The sequence below is a fragment of the Artemia franciscana genome, chromosome 12 (genome assembly GCF_032884065.1).
Source record: "Artemia franciscana chromosome 12, ASM3288406v1, whole genome shotgun sequence".
Lineage (NCBI taxonomy): Eukaryota > Metazoa > Arthropoda > Branchiopoda > Anostraca > Artemiidae > Artemia > Artemia franciscana.
The window spans coordinates 13,661,180-13,683,788 of NC_088874.1; the positions used below are offsets into that span (position 1 = coordinate 13,661,180).

At 34.2% G+C, this 22,609-nt stretch overlaps 1 protein-coding gene across 1 annotated transcript in view; it reads left to right on the plus strand.

Moving 5' to 3' along the window:
* The window catches only part of LOC136033715 (retinoblastoma-like protein 2), a gene marked incomplete at its 3' end in the record, with an annotated part of 62,061 nt that overhangs the window by 12,249 nt on the left and 27,203 nt on the right, over positions 1-22,609 (plus strand). The window contains 5 exon segments of the mRNA XM_065714594.1: positions 206-342; positions 2,191-2,391; positions 6,035-6,225; positions 9,659-9,819; positions 21,703-21,954. Of these exon segments, the coding sequence (XP_065570666.1) occupies positions 206-342; positions 2,191-2,391; positions 6,035-6,225; positions 9,659-9,819; positions 21,703-21,954 (942 nt within the window).

Below are 22,609 nucleotides of genomic sequence, written 5' to 3' on the forward strand. Positions count from 1 at the left end.
TTGTTTGCTTGACAAGGCAGGAGGTAGGAAGCAATAGAATGATCAAATTGCGCATTTTTATTTTGGATGTCCCCTTCAAAATTCCTTTTTTTTCAGTATTCTACAGCTATTGGAACAGAAAACCATTTGAGCCCAACGTTTTCTATCTCTTTTAAAAGGGAATTTTGTGTCATCTTGACTTATTTCTTGTCTTGGTATTTTCTAGGGAAATAAAATGCATTGGCTGTGTTGTGCTCTGTATGTAGCCTGTAGAAGAAGTCATGTGCCTGCTGTTGGTCAGCGTGGTCTCATTGAAGGGAACTGCGTCAGTCTTACTAGGTTGCTTAGAATGTGCAATTTGTCGTAAGTTTTTTTTTTGTGTTATTACTTCTGATTGTACAAAACACATAAAGTTGGTTTATTGAACGAACTTGCTTGACGATTTTAGGAAGTTAAGGGGGGGGGGGTATTAAAATTCCAGTTCCTACTATTAAGTGTATGAGGACTTATTATTAATGAAATCTTAAGAAAAGCATAAACATATAACATTTGAGCTCCAAAAACAGGTTTTAATAAAGCTACCAAATATCTCAGTTGCTAACTTTAGCAATAAATCTCTGTTTGTGTGTACAAACATGATTTAGTCGGCGGAAATTGTTTGACTGCAAAAAAAAATCAGCTTACAGCTACGTTCTAAACGAAATTTGGTATCAAAGCTGGCCCAATCTGTTATTTTTTTAAAATTGTTGTTTGGCAAAAAAAAAATATTCAGGGAATTACCTTCAAAATAATTTATTCTGTATTTTGTTCAGTCTGACTTGGTAGAACATTTAAGTTTTCGAATGCAGATTTATTCATCTTAGTATCCCTTTTTCACCATTGACTCATAGTGTGTAACTACCCAAAAAATATTTTTTTGCAAACCAAAAAAAACATTTTGTTGCCTTCACTCCAAAGCAAAGCTCCAAGTCCCCTTACCCCCCCCCAAAAAAAAAGAAAATCGTGAAATTTTTAACTCATTCCTTTGCCTGGAAATAATCAATCACTTTTGTGCATTGGTATCTTCCTCATCCCACTCCTTACCCCCTTCCTCCAAAAAAAAAAAAACAATTTTCTGAAAGTTTGTACTTGTTTTTTTACCCTTGTGAAATAGGGCAGACTTACCCAAAACTACATATACAATTAATCACGATTTTGATGAAATATAAATCAGGCTACAATGAGAATGGCTTTAGATACCCATTGTTTAACATCACAGAAATGTTTGCTGGGTTGATGGTTAGTGATTGGCTGGGAGTGGCTGACATAAGCAATTTCATAGGTAGATTTTCAATCAATCTTCCTGCAACTAAAGACAAACTCTTGAAAAATAATCTGCAACAAATACGAAGTGCTAAAAAAAACAATCTAAAGAAAATTTAACCTTTGGAATTACTCAGTATATAAAAACCACTTAAAAAGCAAACAAAAAGAAAATCCACCTTGTAAGACTAAAGTCAGGAGGTGGCAAACTTTCTTTTTTCATAAAAAAAACATTTTTATGTAAAAGGTATGATACACCTTCATTATCATAAAACTAGAGATGTCACAAATGATATACATCGATTTCAAGTTTACCTATTTTTTCAAAATTAGCAGACTATTTCAAAAAAAGCTACGCATCAAAATTAAAGTTACAAAAAATTACACTGAATAAGATAAAGTATAAAAAATGGGGGGGGGGGAGGTCAGACCCCCTGACTCCCACCTCCCCTGGATACGGCCTTGACTACAGACCTGTTCTTCAGTTAAATATTGCAAATGTGATATATTTTTCATATGAAAATCACTGCAAAAGATCTTTTTGAAAAAAGTTTGTATATCTTATTTTCACTGTCCTGCAAAATTCTGAAATGGCTAGCACACTCTTTATTTTTGTTACAGCTATTCTCATACACTCACACCAGAATTAAGAGGAACCTCCCAAGAATTATCCCTTTTTGCCAAACGTACTTTTTTGTATTTTTACCACTCGTTCTGTATGTTGTCTCACAGATTACCCCCCCCCTCCCTCCTGAAAGTTCAGACTTGTGTGTTGTAGAATTTACGAAATATGACGTGAGTAAATTCCAAAATATTGCTATTGTTTAGTTTATATTAAGTTTAATGTGGTGCACTAAGTTTGATAGTATAATATTATTCATAGGTGTATAAGGTTTCCTTTATTTTTAGGATCATTCAGTTTTTCGAAAAGGCCAAAAAATGGGCAGATATGGCAAATTTGCCTGAAGAATTTCGCAATCGATTGGACAAAGTGGAACGGAATTTTGCAGTTGCCCATATTTTATACAAAAAATATGAAGCTCTATTTGCGGAAATATTTACCATGCCTTTAGACGGTGGAACACGAAGTCATAGGTCACGAAAACAAAAGTAAGTTCAAGTAGGATAAATATGTAGATGCTATGTGAATGTAATCAATTTAGCTCGCTTTAAGCACACTGCAACAATCATAAATAAATTCCATGAAAGAAACTAAATCAAACCTTGGGTACCTCCTAAAACTTTCTTTAAGATACTGGCAAAATAAGGGGAAAATGACCTAAAATGTTTTTCACAGCTAAAAGGTGGGTAAATCATTATTTACAAACAATCCTTTTTCATTTTTTTAATGTCTAGGGTTAGTTCTACTGGTAGGGGGACTCACAAGATCTTGTAATAGTTCAAAATGAGTTAGAGAGTTTAAACATATTAGTCAAAATCATACAAAGACTCTTGTGTACGATTACCAAGGGATTTCAATTGGAGATGCTCTATTATCCAATCATATGTTGAATAATTATGTCCAAGTATAACATTTAGTGCTCTTTTTCGTATTTTTCTTAGTCCTTTATCAATCCTGGGAAAATGTAAAAAAAAAATCTTGATAACAGTTACTACATCAAAAGGATTGGTTTTTTATGCTGATTCCAAATGTATAAGATTCATAGAGTTCATTGGAGTCATGACTAGAAGATCTTGAGTGAGAACATCAAAAGTTTATTATAACAGACAATAAGTAAGAAAGGACTCAGCCCAACAGTAACCTAAATTTTAAAGACTGAATTTTGACAGCAATAGATACATCAAAATAGTTTTTGTTTATTTTGTGCTCATTCTGGATATATATAAAGCTCATTAAGTTTAATGAACCCATCTAAAATACAAACCTGAGAAAAATTATCTGATTTTCGAAAAAGAGAGGACCCTTCCCCCCAAGTTCAGTTTATATAAATGGAAATTAATCCATTAAATTCGCCTTATGAGATACTACTGTAGACATTTCAAGCTCCTGTATAGGAAATTTTACATTTTGCACCAGAAGAAAGATCATGGATGCGCGTTTATTTGTTTGTTTTTCGTTCTTTTTTTTTGTCTTCCACACGGGTGATCGTATCAAGCCAATGGTCCTAGAAGATCGGGACAGGGCTCATTCGAAAGGAAATCAAAAGTTTTAATGCTCCTTTTAAATGACGGGAAAGATTGTGCCCCAGGAAATTAGTGTTTTCTGCCATTTTGTGGGAACCCCTACGATTTTGTCCCAAATTGAGCTTTCCAGTTGCAGAGAAAGTAATACCACACAGTAGCACATTTGTTCCTGAAAAGTCACATAATCTGTAGAAGATAAAAGGTAAATGTGGACATCTTAATGCTTGATTTTTCATGAAATTTTGCTTAGTGATTTAAAATAGCGTATCTGCTATTGTGAAGGATAGGCGGGGGTGTAGTAGATGCCTAAAAACCACATTTTCAATTCCCAAAATGGCTAACTCTCCATGATCCTTCAGATTTGTATAGAAAGAGGTAGGGAGGGGGAGTTGATCTCTTATTTTCTTTCATTTAGACTAAGACTGAATAAGTGTACTGCAGGAAGATGCCACAAAAAATTGTGACATTTATTTTATAGCTTCGTTTGACTATTTTTGTTTGCATTGTCTTTCATAAAGTTATACACAGTGATGCGCAAATGCGTATCAACTATTAGGAAGGACGGTGGAGGAAGGAGGTAGGATGTGGATTCATCAATGACGATTTGAACGCCTAAATATCCTAACTCTCATTGAGCTTTTATGTAAATATAGAATGATTTTCTGGAAAGGGGGGAGAGATGGTAAATGTTGATATCTAATCCCTCTTGATTTCCTGGAATGTTTTTGGTCTACGCCATTATTATTGGTGCTAGGAGGGAGGGTAATAGTGCCCCTCTCATTGCGAATTTTTTTTTCTACATAGCATAAATATTACATTTACCTGCCTGGCGGCACAAAAGTGGAAAAGGTGAGGTAGAGCATCATAAGCCTCGCCAGGAAATTTCTTGGGGGATAAGTGCTATCAGGAGTTTGGTTGTCACCGATTTTAAATGGTAATGTTTCTCTTTTCCCGTTTATGTATTATGTTTCAATGTCTGCGGCATTTATAAACAATCTACAGTATTAAAATCAGAGAACCCTGTTGAAGAGGCCGCGATGGCTTCAGTTCCATAGAAGATCAAAAGTCACGCAGAATTTCCATCCATATGAACAATAATACACTTTTCCACCCACCCGAACTTCTGTAGTAAAAGTATCATTAAGGAATTATTCAACAAAAGTACTGTTCACCGAAAACTTCGACTAAATGCTCAAACTTAATCTAAAATTTTAATTATCTTCCAACATTTTAATTCTGAAGTAGAAAAACTGAAAAGCGGACGCTACCATTCAGTTTACAATTATCGACATGCACAGTTTATCAGCAAGAAACCGGGGGTCTATGGGGCCGTTATCCCGCATGATATCTTGGTTAGGCCAGGCTATGATTCCAAAATGATCAGAAATTAGATTAAAAAAGCAAGATTTTTCAACCGAAAATTATGAGCAACATTAAAACTTAGAAAAAAGCTGAAATTAATCTGTGTATAAGGGGACTGTCGCCTCCTCAACCCCTCGCTCTTTACGCTAAAGTTTGACTTTTTTTCAATTTTTGTTAGAACAACTGTTGAAACACAAAGACCATGGAATTGAAATAAGAAGTTTTTTTAAAGCACTAGTAATTTTTAGCATAACGAGCAAGGGGTTAAGGGGGTGTTGTGTAGATTTGTTTTCTTCCCCCTAGATTAAGGAAAGTCCCTTTTTTTGAAGGAATTTTTAATTGTTAAATATTTTTTATGTTTTCATTGTAAAATTGAAAACGACAAATCCCTCCTCCTCAGATTTTGAAAAATAAATCCCCCCTCCGATTTTTGTGAATCGATACCACTGTATTTAGTGTCAAAACGGGAGATGAGAGGGGAGAAAGAAAAACGAACATGTATTACAAAAAGTTTAAAATAAAGGTAATCTAGAAGACGGTTGAAAAGTTCGCTTAGAAAGAGAAAAGGTTAATCTTGAATGTTTGAAAATTTATTTGGAACCAATATTAGTTTCTAATGCATAGAAATGTATTGGAAACTACTGCCTGAGTTTAGTTTTTAAAGTGTCATGATTTGTTTAATTTTGCTATTATAAAATAGCTAAGTTTAACGTTTTAGAATTAAGATTTTAAATTAAATTTTAAATTTAGCTCTTTTTGCCAACCATGGTCAGCTATCTTTAAACAATTTCTTGGATTACTGAACAAAACTTCCTTGTAAAAAAGTCCAAAACAGATTTTGTGGTTTTAGGCTTTCCTGAATTATTCTTCTTTTGTGGCGTAACGCCCTGATCTATTTTTGTCTGTGGGAGATCACATCTGGAGAAATAAGAATTTCTTTGATATTTAACTCGTTCAACATTGGAATACAGTCATTATGTGTGTATTTGTCATAAACTACTGTAGTCTTATTGCCATTGGTCTGAGCTGTCATTTGTTCTTTTTTAACAGGCTTATTTGTGTAGGCGAGTTTGTGTATTTGTCATAAAATACTTTGGACTTACTACCATTGGTCTAAAATGTCATTTTTAGATTTATAGGCTTATTTGTGTAGGTGCATGTGTGTGTATTTATGTAGGCTTATGTGTGTATAAACTACTGTGGCCTTACTACCATGGGTCTGAACTGTCACTTGTTTGATTTACAGGCGCCCACCATGCACTTCTGCGGAATTGTTTGACTTTACATGGACATTATTTTCATTGGTGAGAGCGTCATACCCCAGTGTGAGTGACGATTTAGTAAACTCTTTTCACCTCCTGTTATGCACTTTGGATTTATTGTTGTCAAATGTCATTGTTCTGGACAGAAGAGATCTGTTGAATCCAAATTTTCCAGGTAATATTATTTTCTAAATAGTGGTCTAGTATAATTTCTAACAGAGCTGTCACCTGTGGACTCAGAAAGTTCTTTTTTGATAGTTAGCGTTAGCTTCAAATGCATGGTAAAAAGTTTTTCGAAATAACCATTTTACCTACTTATCTGGTGTTTAATCAACATTGTGATGAAAAAAATCGTTGAGTTCACTGTCTGCTTTTTTGAACTCAGAAGCTAACTTTATATATATATATATATATATATATATATATATATATATATATATATATATATATATATATATATATATATATATATATATATATATATATATATATATATATATATATATATATTTTACATATATAATAATAGGCCAAATATAGAATTTTAAAAGAAATTATTTTTTACTTTTGTTGAAATAAAGCTACCTTGTATTTGTTTTTAAACCCGGTGACAAAATTTAGTCTTTTTTTTACTCTTTTTGAAAAACAAGCTAGTAATGTCTAACAGTGCTGAAATTCCAATCAATTTCTAATAATCAATGAATCGAAAAGAAAGAAGGAAAATCGCTGCTTAAAGCACTTTATTTTAAGGAAATAGCTTGTATTTTCTAAAAAAAAATGTCATAATGTTAAGGCTGGTAAAGGAAAAAAAACAACAACTTTTATATCTGAGTCAAAAATGCAAAGCCTTGCTCAGTTTTTCTCATCAGTCACTTAAGGCTATCATCATCCCCATTATCGGGTTACTTTTAAAAGGTCAGGAAAACAGATCCAACCGTTATTTGAGAGACCTTTCTAATTTGAGTGGTCTATCTTTCTGTTTTTGGCAGTCTTTATAATGTTTTGGTTCGAAAAATCTGTTTTTGACGCTGAGACAGTAAACTACACTTTTTCGTGTAAATTACCTGATACTCTTTTGTATGGCTGGCTTTATTGGTGTTGATAAACTATTTTCCTGTCTCCACTTGTGACTTGAATATAAGTTGGATCCACAAATCGTGAAAGCCACAAAATCACGCTGCCATGATAGGAGCAAAAAAATGCATTATTTTTTGGTCAAAGTATATAGAACGTAATTTTATTCCCCTTGCATACCAGATCATGGTTGCAGCGGTAGATGCAACCTAGTAAAGAGCAAACAACAGCCAATAGTAACCGAAAATTAAAAAACGTGTTTAGAAAAAAACTGCTTAGTGAAAAAAAATTGTCATCTGACACTGATTCAGGAATGGTAACTATTATTTCGGTTACGTCTTATTATATCATCTTATATATTAAATTATACATTATATATTATATTTACATAATTTATCTATATATATTATATAATAATATAATAAAATATATTATATAATCATATTATTACATCTATTATTTTGGAACATCATAGAGAGACATTTAATGGCTCATTCAAAATCAATTTCTCACATCTACGTGCTCATTATAAATGACACTCTCTGCCACTTCTCGAGGGGTAGGGCTAGCGGGCTACCAAAATATCGTTGACAGATGTTTAATATCTCACATAAAAGCTATTTTTCATACTTACGTTTTACTTATAAATTCCACCATCTACAAGTGCCAAATGGCACTATTGGTGCCATGTCTCAAGTGGAAAGGCTAGGGCTAGTGGCTTACAAGGACTTCTTAGAGAAATGTGTAATGGATCATTTGAAAGCTATTGCTAATATCTACGTGCTTTCTATCAGTAACTAGCACGTTAGTCTTTGAATCAGGATGGCAAGGGTTCAGCTCCTTTGTCAGACATTTTTTTTCAATCATAGTTTTGTGCCTTATATATGATTATTTTTCAGCTAATTCACTATTTTTGTTAATTTTTTTTTGTGAGTTGTGAATGTTCCATACACTATTTTTAGAACAAATTACGACCCGGGTCCCAGCCCCTTGCCACTTAGGAGTTGGAGAAGTGTAGTGTAATGGCTCTGGAACTACTTATAGTTGCATCTTCAAAGAACGATTACTTATTGTTATATTTATTTATTCATGTTATTTCCTTTTTTTTGCTATTTGATAGACAGAATGAAACTATTTGTAATGTATATAGAGAAATCACAGTGCTAAGAACCTATTTGCATTTTTTTAAACTTAGGTATGAGGTATTTTAAAAAAATATTTTAAAAAATGAGGTATTTTTAACTTACGAACGGGTGATCGGATCTCAATGAAATTTGATATTTAGAAGGATATCGTGTCTCAAAGCTCTTATTTTAAATCCCGACCGGACCTGGGGACATTGGGGGGAGTTTGGGGTGACCTAAAATCATGGAAAACGCTTAGATTGGAGGGATTGGGCTGAAACTTGGTCGGAAAAGTAACACAAGTTCTAGATACATGATTGACATAACCAGAACGGATCCGCTCTCTTTGGGGTAGTTGGGAGGGGGGGTTGATTCCGAACAATTAGAAAAAATGAGGTATTTTTAATTTACGAAAGGGTGATCGGATCTCAATGAAATTTGATATTTAGAAGGATATCGTGTCTCAAAGCTCTTATTTTAAATCCCGACCGGATCTGGTGACATTGGGGGGACTTTGGGGTGGCCTAAAATGATGGAAAACGCTTAGATTGGAGGAATTGGGCTGAAACTTGGTGGGAAAAATAAGCACAAGTCCTAGATACATGATTGACATAACCAGAATGGATCCGCTCTCTCTGGGGTAGTTTGGGGGGGGGGGTTGATTCTGAAAAATTAGAAAAAAGGAGGTATTTTTAACTTACGAACGGGTGATCGGATCTCAATGAACTTTGATATTTAGAAGGATATTGGGTCTCAAAGCTCTTATTTTAAATTTCGACCGGATCTGGTGACATTGGGCGGGGGAATTTGGGGGGGGGACCTAAAATCATGGAAAACGCTTAGATTGGAGGGATCGGGATGAAACTTGTTAATTTATGGGACCGGGCATCCCACACCATCTACCACAAATCTTTTCTCGAGGACTTTTGAATCCTATATTTGGCCTATATTTGGGCCCGGGAAATCCTATAAAAATAGGACAGAGCCTATAATTTAAAACGAACCGACCTGTCCGAACCCTGTCTTACAATTTAAGATTGTTTATTACTCATTATTGGTATTATAGCTGTTGCGACCAAAATCTTACCTGATAACTCAATCCAATATTTCTGTATACTGTTCAGTGACTTTGTGGTTACTGATTTAGTATCTATCTTTATGCTTGTGTTTTTAAGAAAATTTTAATTGTGTACTGAACGTTACTGATATCACAGCTGGTGTAAGACAGTGAAATTTTATAGATTTGTTTGTTAGTGTTAGGCTACGTACCCACTTTTAACTAATAAATCAACATTTTTGTTATTTATACTTTGTTTTTGTGTTTTCAGTAAAGCGCTAGTTTTCTATAATCCTGCAAACATTGGGAAATATGATTTTTAGAAATAAACAATATTCTCTCTTTGTTTTCAGGCTTACCATCTAGCTTCAATAAACCGTATTATACCCCACCTATTGACGCAGTTTGTAATATTGCTATCCTTTGTGGAATGACAGATGGGATAGTGGTTGAAGCCAAATCAATTAAAGAACATTTCTTATATCCTAAAGTGAAGGAGTTCTATGAAAAAGGGGTAAGATATACTTGGAATAAGACATTTCTTTAGGTTAGGAAAAAAAATCTTTCCATTTCAAGAAATGTTTGTAAGTGTGAAAAATGCCATTAAGTAATTATGTCCATTTTTTAGTGATTTTGGGCTTTATTATGCTAATCCTGCTAAATGGCGGATACGGAGCAAAATCTTTGGGGATGGGCAGTGTGACAAGAGTGCCAACAACTGACCAAATTGACAAGTTTATTTAAAAAAAAGTGAAAGGCGAAAAAACATGGAATGAGGGGACCAGAAAAATCTCGGAGGTGGGTGGGGGGCTTGGGCCCCTGGCCACTCTGCCAGTATCCTGTTAATAGTATCCTTTCTAATTTTTAGAGAAATATTAAAAAAGCAAGGTACATTTTCGTTTCTCCCATTAAAACTAAGTATTCTTGTTGCTATTATTACTATTAAGTATTATTTTGAACTGCAAGTCTTTTTTGTTGTATTATTTTAGTTTTCAAGGACCTTTATTTTTTTTTATTATCCAAGTTTTAATGGTATCTAAATTTTCAAAAAATCTGGAATTTTGTTAGAATTTTTATTCAGTGTTTTACCTGGGAAGTTCTAATGAATATGTTTTTTTTTGAAGCTTAAGATCTCAATACTACTATATAATAAAGAGAACTGCTAATGCATGGCCTTATAAATTGGTTTAGTTTGAGTTTTCCCTGTTAAAGGGTGTAATTGTTATTTACTTATTTTGCAGTGAAACGTATTGTTATTTCACACACTGTTTATATTGTTATCAGATTGCGTTATATCCATAATTCGGATAGTGAAAAGAGAACTGAAATAAAGAATCGAGTTTTTTGTAAACAAACGTAAGAATAAAACGTACTACAACGTTGATTTAGAATAATGAAAGAAAACTAAAAAAAAGGCAAGGCCCACTTGCAACAAAATGAGTCAAATTCCATCTAGTAAACTGCTATGTTTTCGACACAAAAAAGAAAAACAAACTAACAATTGTTTCAGTAAATAAATATCACAAATAAGTTGGGGGGGGTCCTCCGTCGATGATGAGTATTTATAGAGTTATTAAGATCTCGAAATTTTATGTTTGTATTCTGTTGTTTTGGTATGCGCCTTTCTTCTTTCTTCTCCAAGTAAATTGCACTTTGAAACTGGAAATATTTGAAAACTGTGAATATAGTTGAAAAAGAATATCGTTGAAAACCAAAAAATTGTCGCCCTCTCGTTCTTCTGGATGTGCTTCTTTCTTCTACAAGTAAATTGCAATTCGAAACTGAAAATAATTGAAAACTGTTGAACATAGTTAGAAAAGAATAAAAATCGTAAAAAAAAATGTCGCCCTCTCGTTCTTCCTTTACGTGATAACTGATGGAATAATTGATTTTACTTCTTTTTTTGTTGAGATTTTTTTTCAGTTTGAAATACATATAAAAGGAAATAAGTTTGAAATGCATTAAATGAATTCAGATTGGAACACATGTAGAAGGAAATAAGATATTTGAAGAGGAAAAAGTGGAAAAAACAGAACAGATATCTTCGTAAAATGCACATAAATAAGGAAAACATGGAAAGCTTGTAACCTTTCTTGAGGTGATAGTGCTTTTAGCCAAAACTATTATGTTAAGCCACCCGCAATTATTATTAATTTTTTACTTTATTCTCCACAGAAACAGACCTGAAACTCAAATCATCGTTGTATTTTAGAAACTAATGTAAGAGAGAAGTTTATTTAAACGCGATAAAAAAATAATTAGATACAAATCACGGTAAATTTGCAAAAAAAAGTGAAGGTGCCTTCTTCCCTGGTATAGAAGCATTGCTTCAATTTTTTCCCTCTTATAGACTAACTCTAAAATTACTAATAAAGTATTCTAAAATGTTAGGATTTCAGCTCTCGTAGCTTGAAAGGGGTGATGACGCTTAGGAGTACAGAAAAATGAAAAATTTATTTCACTTTTTTGACAATTAATCTGCCATCAATTTGTCTGAAAATAGTAGCCCTTTTTTAATATGCAATTTTTGAATATCCAAGACACAGGCAAAATAATTTTGATATCAAAATATTCATGTCTTACAATTTCCGGGTGTGTTGCCGCGTAACTGCAAAAATTAACGATGTTTGAAAAAATGTATATCCGACTAGAAGACATTGGATCTCACAACACCAAGAAGTTAAACTTAATTCAATAACACAAAAAGGGGGAGAAGCTTCATAAAAAGGGGAGTAGATTTGGGAAATTTTTAGATACGTGGCTCACTTTGTTGTTTAGGTTGTTAACCTGATTTGTAACACTGGTAAGGATTTGAAGGGGATTGTTTTGAATATATCCATAACATATTTTGGGGGTCAACAAGTCATCAACATATTTCTATCTTTAAATGAACTCAGTGCTGATTTTGTTTACCATTAAGGTCAATCTCCGTGGTTTGAAGCCAATGCTATTTTCCTATAGCAGTGAAATGCATATTAGCAGCAGACACGAGCAGATTCTTTGATGAAAAAATTATTGTGGCTTCATTGAAAGCTTTAACATGAATAGGCCGAACGAATTTGCATTTTTATTCTTTAGAGCTTCATAAAAAATTAATTGGGGGGGACACCTCTCATTTTTAAAAGTAGTAATAAAATTACTTTTGGAAGATGTAGAGAATTGTAAAGTAGCCTCTCAATTTGCCACAAGATTTCAAAATTTTTGGCCGTGAATTTTTTTTTTTATTATCATCAGTTTCCTTTAAAATTTGCCATTTAAGATATTCTTCCTTTACTATTTAAAAGAGTTGTACTAATCATACAGCCTTGATTTTTGTGTCATTTTGTAGATCTTATACTGATTAATAATCCCAAAGATTCTTAAATTTGTAGTTATGAGAGATGATTTTTAGCAATAATTCTTAGTATTCAAGATTTTCTCCTTTCTCATTGGCTTAAGCACTCCTTAAGGGGTTTGCCAGAATATCATTAAGAATGTTGACATCTCCTTATTATTACGACCAGATTTAAAAGGAAGTTGAAAACATGTATAATTGGCAACAACACCTTGAGGCAATATCATTTTTAACACCTCATACGAATGGGAATTTGTTAGGTTACAAGGCTGTTACAAAGCAGATAAAATTATTGGCCTTTCAAAGTAAAGAAACACCGATTGTAGGCCTATAAAATGCATGATCATTATTTTTAAAAAGAACATCATTCTTAAAAACACATCATTTTAAACATTATTGGCCTTTAAAAGTAAAGAAACACCGATTGTAGACCTATAAAATGTATGAATGTTATTTTTAAAAAGAACATTATTCTTAAAAAGAACATTATTCTTAAAAACACATCATTTTAAACATTATTGGCCTTTAAAAGTAAAGAAACACCGATTGTACGCCTATAAAGTGTATGAACTTTATTTTTAAAAAGAACAATATTCTTAAAGACACATTATTTTAAACATTATTGGCCTTTAAAAGTAAAGAAACACTGATTGTAGGCCTTTAAAATGTATGAACATTATTTTTAAAAAGAAAGTTATTCTTAAAAAGAACATTATTCTTAAAAACACATTATTTTAAACATTATCGGCCTTTAGGGGTAAAGAAATAACGATTGTAGGCCTATAAAATGTATGAATATTATTTTAAAAAAAGAACGTTATTCTCTAAAACACATTATTTTAAACATTATTGGCTCTTAAAAGTAAAGAAACGCCGATTGTAGGCCTATAAAATATACGAACATTATTTTTTTTTATCTAAAGTTGTAGGATATTCGTCCATTTTAGTTCCACGGGATCTCATTTTATTCCCAATAGTGCCGTATCTTAGAATATTTTGGTTTTTCCCCAACATCTCATATAGTTGACGATTTATAGGCTCGTTCATAAATGACTGATTACCCCGGTTTGGAACCGCGGTAATTATATACTTTGCTTTACAGAGTAATGCATATACTTATTAAATTAATGTCATTTAAAGTCATATGTTCCTGAAGGTACATAACAAACATTGGGCAATCTTGCCCTGGGATCATAAATACAGGTAAGGGAGGAAGGAAACCTCTTAGGGGTATTTAATAAATTTTTGAATCTACTTATATTTATATACTATTCATCAAAAACAAGAGCTAAGAGCTCATATGGCACTTGTGACGAGCTCAAGAGGAGCCAAGAACTCATGTGATATGAGCTCTAGTAAAATTCTAAGAATCAATAGCTTGCTTTAAGAGGAAAATCAAAGGCTTAATGCCGGTCGGGATTTAAAACAAGAGCTCTGAGATACGAGGTCCTTCTAAATATCAAAATTCATTAAGATCCGATCGCCCACTTGTAAGTTAAAAATACCTCAATTTTTCTAATTTTTCCTCTCCCTTCAGCCCCCAAGATGGTCAAATTTGGGAAATAACTGTAAAGAGTCAATTAGTGCAGCTCCCTGACATGCCTACCAATTGTCATCGTCCTAGCACATCCGGAAGCGCCAAAATCACCAAAGCACTGAACCACACCACCTAAGTCCCCCCAAAAAAACCGGATCCAGTCCGGTTACGTCAATTACGTATCTACGGCGTTTATAAGCATTTTCCAAGATTTATGGTTTCCCCCTCCAACTCCCCCCCCCAATGTTAACAGATCTGGTCGGTATTTGAAAGAAGAGCTTTGAGACATGAGTTTTTTTTAATTATCAGATTTTATTAAGATCCGGTCACACATTCTTAAGTTAAAAACACTTCAATTTTTCAAATTTTTCCAAATTAACAACTTCCAGCTCCCCCAAAGAGAACTGATCCATACCAATAATATCAATCTCGTATCTAAAGCTTGTGCTTATTCTTCCCATCAATTTTCATTCCGATCTCTCCACTCTAAGTGTTTTCCAAGATTTCCGGTTTCCAAGGTTGCTGTTTTTCCCTCCAATCCTCTATATCCTTGGATCCAATTCGAATTGAAAATGGATTATCTGAGACATAAGATTCTTCTATATATTAAGTTTTATTAAGATCCGATCACCCATTTGTAAGATACCTCGATTTTCACGTTTTCAAAGAATTCCGGTTCCCCCCTCCAGCTCCCTTCAATGTCATCGGATCTGGTCGGGATTTAAAATGAGAGTTTTAAAGCACAAGATCCTTCTAGATATCAAATTTCATTCAGATCTGAACACCCGTTCGCAAGTTACATATACCTCATTTTTTATAATTTTACCGAATTACTCCCCCCCCCCCCACTCCACCCAAGAGAGCAGATCCGAGTCGGTTATGCCAGTCACCTATCTTGGACGTGTGCTTATTCGTTCCACCAAGTTTCATCCTGATCTCTCCGCTTTAAGCGTTTTCCAATATTTCCGCCCCCCCCCCCCCCACTAATGACACTGGATCTGGTAGGGATTTAAAATGGGAGATCTGGTTTTCGAGGTCCTTCTAAATATGAAATTTCATTAAGGTACGATCGCTCTTTCATAAGTTAAAACACCTAATTTTGTGTATTTTTTTAGAATTAACCCTCCCCCTCCCCCCAACTCCCCTAAAAAGAGCAGATCCGTTCCGGCTATGTCAATCCCGTTTCTAGGACTTGTACTTATTTTTACCATCAAGTTTCATCACGACCCCTATACTCTAAGTGTTTCCTGAGACATGATATCCTTGGAAATATCAAATTTCAATAAGGTCCAATCTCTCCTTCGTAAGTTGAAAATACCTTATTTTTTTATTTTTCAGAATTAACCCTCCTCCTCCCAACTCTCCCGAAGAGAGCAGATCCGCTCCAGTTGCGTCAATCTCATATCTAGGACTTACGATGGTTTTTACCACCAAGTTTCATTCCGATCCCCCCACTCTATGCGTTTCCCATAATTTTTGGTTCCCCCTTCCAGTTTCCCCCCAATATCACCGGATCCATTCGGAATTTAAAATAAGAGCTATGAGACACGATATCCTTCCAAACATCAAATTTCATTGATATCTGATGACTCTTTCCTAAGTTAAAAATACCTCATTTTTTCTAATTTGTCAGAATTAACCCTTCCCTCTCCCAACTCCCCCAAAGAGAGTGGATCCGTCCAGTTACGTCAATCACGTATCTACGATATTTGCTTATTCTACCCACCAAGTTTTATCCCGATATCTTCACTCTAATCATTTTCCAAGATTTTTGGTTTCCCCCTCCGCCTCTGGCTACTGTCGCCGGATCTTGTCAGGGTTTGTGACAAGAGTGCTGAAGCACAAGATCCTTCTAAATATAAAGTTTCATTAAGATCTTATCACCCGTCCATAAATTACAAATACCTCATTTTTCTATTTTTTCCAAGTTACCCTCCCCCCAACTCTCCCAAAGAGTGTGGATCTGGTCCAGTTACGTCGGTTACGTATCTTGGATGTGTGCTTATTGTGGGGTCCCCCCCACAACTCCCCCCAATGAAACTGGATTCAGCCAGATCTAAAATAAAAGATCTGAGTTGCAAGATCCTTCTAAATATGAGATTTCATTAAGATTCGATCACTCCTTCGTAACTTAAAAATACCTCATTTTTTCGAATTAACCGTCCCTCCAATCCCCCCTACAGACGGTCGAGTCGGATAAATGACTATTTCTAATTTAATCTTGTCTGGTACTGATTTTTCACAATTAACCCTCCTCCCTATTTCTCCAAATAGAGCGGACCCGTTCCGAATATGTCAATCACGTATCTAGTATTTGTTCTCATTTTTTCCACCAAGTTTCAAACCGGTTTTTTTTTTCTGAATTAACCGTCTCCCCACTCCCCACAGATGATCGAATTGGGAAAATGACTATTTCTAATTTAATCTAGTCTGGTTCCTGAAACGCCTGCCAAATTTCATCGTCCAAGCTTATCTGGAAGTGCCTAAACTAGCAAAACAGGGAAAGACAGACAGACAGACTGACAGAATTTACGATCACTATATGTCACTTTGTAAATACTAAGTGCCTCAAAAACTTGCTAATACCACAGAAATTTACTAAACTTTTTCTAAGACCTTTTAAGCCCTGGAAGCAAGAGATAAATTAGGGTCCAACTCGGTGTCTTCAAGTATCGCCCTGATTTACGAACAATTAGCTACAACTGAAGCCCAGCTGGAGAAAATAAGAAGTCATCTGCTGGAAAATATAACCAATCAAACAATTCGTGGTAACAAACTGTAGTAAGGAGCGACCCGGCTCAATAGTAACCGAAACTCTAAAAAATGGAATTTTGATCATCAAAAGAATCGCATTTTAATGCTGATTTTAAATATATAAGTTTCATCAAGACCATTTATACCCATCGAAAGTTACGAGCCTGAGAAAATTTGCCTCATTTTAGAAAATAGGGGGAAACACCCCCTAAAAGTCATACAATCTTAACACCATCAGATTCAGCGTATCAAAGAACCATAGTGTAGAAGTTTCAAGCTCCTATCTACAAAAATGTGAAATTTCGCATTTTTTTTTGCCAGAAGATAGATCACGGATGCGTGTTTATTTGTTTTTGTTTTTTTTTTTTCCTTTTTTTTTCCAGGGGTGATCTTATCGACTGAGTGGTCCTAGAATGTCGCAAGAAGGCTAATTCTTATGGAAATTAAAAGTCATTTTTTCCCAAAAGTCACCGGATCAAAATTCTGCGATAGCCATTTTATTCACCATCGTCGAAAAACCTAATAACTGTCTTTAGGGACGTCTCACTCCCCCGCAGTCCCCGTGGGAGGGGCTGCAAGTCACAAACTTTGACCTGTGTTTACGTATAGCAATGGTTACTGAGAAGTGTACAGACCTTTTCAGGGGGATTTTTTTGGTTTAGGGGGGAGATTTGAGGGGGGAGGGTTACATGGGAGGATATTTCCATGGAGAAACCTCTCATGGGGGAAGTGAATTACAATTAAGGTGGCGCAGGATTTTCGAGGATTATTTGAAAAAACAATGAAAAAATAAATATTAAAAATTTGTTTCTACTCAAAGTAAGGAGCAGCATTAAAACTTAAAACGAACAAAAATTATTATGCATATCAAGGGTTTACCTTCTCGTTATACCTCACTCTTTACGCTAAAGTATTTTTAGTAATTTCAACTATTTATTCTACGGTCTTTGTGATTCAGAGGTCATTCTTAAGGAATTGGGACAAAATCTAAGCTTTAATGTAAAGAGCGAGGTATCGACGAGGGTTGAACCCCCTCATATACGCAATAAAAACATACGGATATAGAAGTTCGTTACGTAAGTTCATTCGTAAGTACGTATATTTTTTACCAATGAAAACGTTTGTAAAAAATTAAAAGTTCTAGTTGCTTTTTAAGTGATCAAAAACTTGGGGTGCAACTAGGCCTCCTCCCTCGCTCCTTTTTCTCAAAATACTCCGATTAATTGCAATTAATTCATATGCAAATTTCGCTTTAATTATTATGTGCGGAGAGCCAAGATCAAAACATGCATTAATTCAAAAACGTCCAGAAATTAAATAAAAAAAAACAAGCTTTTTTAAATGAAAGTAAGGAGCAACATTAAAGCTTAAAACGAACAGAAATTACTCCGCATATGAAAGGGGCTTTTCCTCCTCAACGCCCCACTCTTTACGCTAAAGTTTCTTACTGTTTTAAAAATAAAGTTAATAGAAAGAGTCAAACTTTAGCGTAAAGAGCGGGGCGTTAGGAGGAAAAGCCCCTTTCATATACGAAGTAAATTCTGTTTGTTTTAAGTTTTAATGCTGCTCCTTACTTTCAGTTAATGAAAAGTTCAATGACCCAAATTCATTGAACAAGGAAGGTACTGAACTGATAATCAGCCAGGTTTATGATTCAGTCACGCTCGAGTTTAATCCATAGTTTGCAAAAATTGAGCAGGCTCTACTAGGTAGTCTTAGATTTCAAATTGAAAATTTGGAGGAGAGAATCGGTCGAATAGAAAATAGCTTGATAATTATAATCAGGAGTCCATGCTTGATAGCCTTGTATTTCATGGGGTAAAGTAGTTACCTGGTGTAGACACTCATACGACGATATCTAACATTATAAATAGCAAAATGTATGTGCTGGGCCCTTTACTTTATTTACGTATATCTAAAGGATACATATATTACTAACATTATTGCTAACAAAATTTGCAAAATCTGCAGATAATTTAATAGCAAAAGCTCTTATTACTCTCAAAAGGTTAGAGATGTTTACAAAAGTTTGCTGTGTGTGAATGTAAAGAAAATTTTTTACTGACATTCTGTGGAGGGGGTGATTCTGTTGATGTATTTAGTAAAGTTCTATTTGGTGAAAAACCTATTTTACAAGCTATATCACTGCGGTACCTCGGCTTCCATATTGATTCTAATCTATCGTAGAAGCATCATAGCGACATTATCTCCACCAAAGTTGCACTTGGAGTTGGTATCCTCAAAAGATTGAAGCATATTCTGCCGGAACGTACTCTTCGCACGATATATTTTGCAATAATCTACCCATATATCATACGGATGTTTTGTCTGGAGAAGCAATTTTTATGTTAATTACAAGCTAAATGGTTTTCTCATTGTTTGATCGGACGATTTCGCTAAAAAAAGGGGGGGGGGGTGGGAGAGGAGGCCTAGTTACCTCTCAATTTTTGGTTACTTAAAAATACAACTAGATTTGTTTTATTTGTTTTACAAACGTTTTTGTTTGTAATATACATAGGTACCTTACGAATTAGCTTATGCAACGAACTTATATAATTGTATATTTTTATTGTGAGGGGGTTTGCCCCCTCGTCAATACCTCGTTTTTTACAATAAAGCTTGAATTTTGTCCCAAATCTTTCAGAATGACCCTTGAATCACAAAGGCCGTAGAATAACTAGTTAGAGTTACTAAAAATACTTTAGCGTAAAGAGCAAGGTATTGTGGAAGAGATGAACCCCCTTATATAAGTAATATTTTATGTTCGTTTTAAGTTTTAATGTTGATCATTACTTCCAGTTGAAAAAAAAATAATTTTCTCATTGTCTTTTTGTAAATGATGCTAGAAAATCCTACGACCCCTTCATGAAAATTCTCTTCCCTCATGAAAAATTCCTGCATGGAAAGATCCTCCCACTTAACCTGCCCCCCCCCCCCCCAACCCACCTTAAACTCAACACAAAAAAAGTCCCCCCGAAACGTCTGTATACTTCATAATTAACAACTATTATGTGTAACAATGGTCAAAGTTTATAAGTTGCCGCCCCTCCCCCGGGAACTGTGGTGGATTTAGTCATCCCCAAAGACATAGTTATTAGGTTTTTGACTAAGTTAAACACAATGGCTATCTCAAAATTTTGATCCGGTGACCTTGGAGAAAAATGTGTGTTGGAGGGGGTCTCGGCGCCCTCCAATTTTTTGGTCACTTAAAAAGGACACTATAACTTTTAATTTACGTTAGAATGAACCCTCTTGCGACATTCTAGGACAACTAGGTCGATTACGATCACCCCTGAGGAAAAAAAAAAAAAAAAAAACAAATACGCACCCGTTATCTGTCTTCTGGCAAAAATACAAAATTCTACCATTTTTATGATAGGGGCTTGAAACTTCTACAGTAGGTTTCTCGGATATGCTGACTCTGATGGTGTGACTTTTTTAAGATTCTGTGACTTTTAGAGGGTATTTCCGCCTATTTTCTAAAATAAGGCACATTTTCTCAGGCTCGTTTATTTTGACCGGTAAGACTACACTTTATGAAACTTATATATTTAAAATTAGCATTAAAATGCAATTCTTTTGATGTAACTATTTGTATCAAAACTTTGTTTTTTAGAGTTTTAGTCACTATTGAGCCTAGTCGCTTCTTACTACAGTTTGTTACCACGAACTGTTTGAAAAAGTAACTTGTAAATGAATAAAAGTAATACATTCTACTATAACGTGACTTTGGGCCAAAAGTGGCTCAAAGTCAGGTTTTCCCGTCCCTTTTTTGTTTTTGTATTTTTTTTCTGTCCATCGAGGAAATTCAAATGCTAAACTGTTATCTGACTTGTAATCAACCAAATTCAAATGGTCAGCTGTTACAAATTAGACATGTGAAAAATCTAAATTCCCTTTAAATCCGGTCTTAATGTTCAGGGAAAATCAACAGTCTTTAGATATTCTGGTACAACCTTCAAGGAGCAATTAAGCCAATGAGAAAGGAGGAAATCTCGTAACGTATTTCAATGTTATTGGAAATAGAATTTGCTTTCAACCTAGGAGATTGACCTTAATGGAAATGAAAGCTGTCCTAAGTAAGTCTCTTGAGGAATCCCAGAGTAAATACGGAAAAGTCTGAGAATGCATTCTTGTATTTTATCGCTTGCATTCTCTTTGGAAGGATAAATATAATGCTATTTACGGAAAGAGGGTGTATTCCAAAGTTATTCGATAATAAAAAGATTAGGATTTCATGGACAACCAAGTGAAGAGCTTTGTGTAGTTTTACTAAGACAAGATTTTGTCAACTATTTGACTCTCCGAGGCTGCTTAAGATGGTATGTACTAAGTCCAGAGGCGTTCAAAGGGAGGAGGGGGCTACCGTGACTGCTGCTCCAAGCACTGTTACTAGGGGGTTGCCCATTTTGATCAAATTTTTCGCTTTAAAAAAAATCGCTTTAAAAACAAATATGGTACCACACTTCCTGGATGCGTCCCTGAAGTTTAGTGAAATGAAAACATAATGTAGGTTTGGCAATTAAGTCATTGTGGATTTCGGGATAATGAAGTTTGTATATAAATTTAATTAAATGACTACAAATAATAGTGGACAATACGTAAGTGATTCTATGGATGGAAATATTAGGCTTTGTTTATTTTTTAAAAATACACAATGAATCCAAAACTTTTTTTTTAAGTGATGTCCCGCTGGCAATAGTTCTTGAATTCTATATTTTCATAGAGCTAGTTGGTAATTCCTTAGTTCATTAATTATATATTTGTTCCAGAAAATTCGACTGGATCCAACAGCGTTTATTGGATTGCTTGAGCAGGTTAACTTTGACATGAATTATAAGAACATTGGTAAGATGTATGAAGAATACGTGCTGTCAGAAGGGGATTTTGACGAAAGGGTCTTCCTCGGCGAGAAAGACATGTCTTCTGACTTGTTCACACCAAGTAAACAGACTTATGACTCGGTCAGTGAGGAAAGCCAAAGACTTATTGCTAAAAAGAATTTGTCGCACCAGTTTGAAAATGTAAGTACTAATCAGGGCATGAGTTGTGGATTTGGTAATTTTTAGAACTCTGCAGTTGGAATTGTCAACTTATTTCGGATGACTAGACGTTCACTAATTTTTCGTTGACTCCATATCCCTTATTTCAACGCTATTATCAAATATTATAATATTCAAATTATATTGTTTTGTTTAAGAATAAATTTAAAAGTGAAAAAATAGAAATAAAAACAATATGCTACTTAGAGAAAAAATAGAAATAGTCTAAAAGAACAAGTATTAGAGAAATTGGCTACAAGGAAAAATATATGATCTTCCTCAGCAACTTTTCTTTGATAAAAATAATCGGATTAGTATTGCTGTTAGTATATTCAACTCTATTGTACAATACTAAAATATTCCAACAATATTGTTTTGTTGAAGAATAAATATAAAAGTGAAAGAGAATAGAAATAAGAAGAATAGGCTATAAAGAGAAAAATTAGAAAATAGGCTGAAACAAAAAATATTAGAGAAATTGGCTACAAGGAAAAATATATGGTCTCTCTAGGCAACTTTTCGTTGATAAAATTATCGTATTAGTATGTTTGTAGGTATATTGTTTTGGTTGATAGATGAAAATTGTATTCTCTATAGTGTAGGGTGTAATAATTATTTGTAAAAGTATATTATGCAA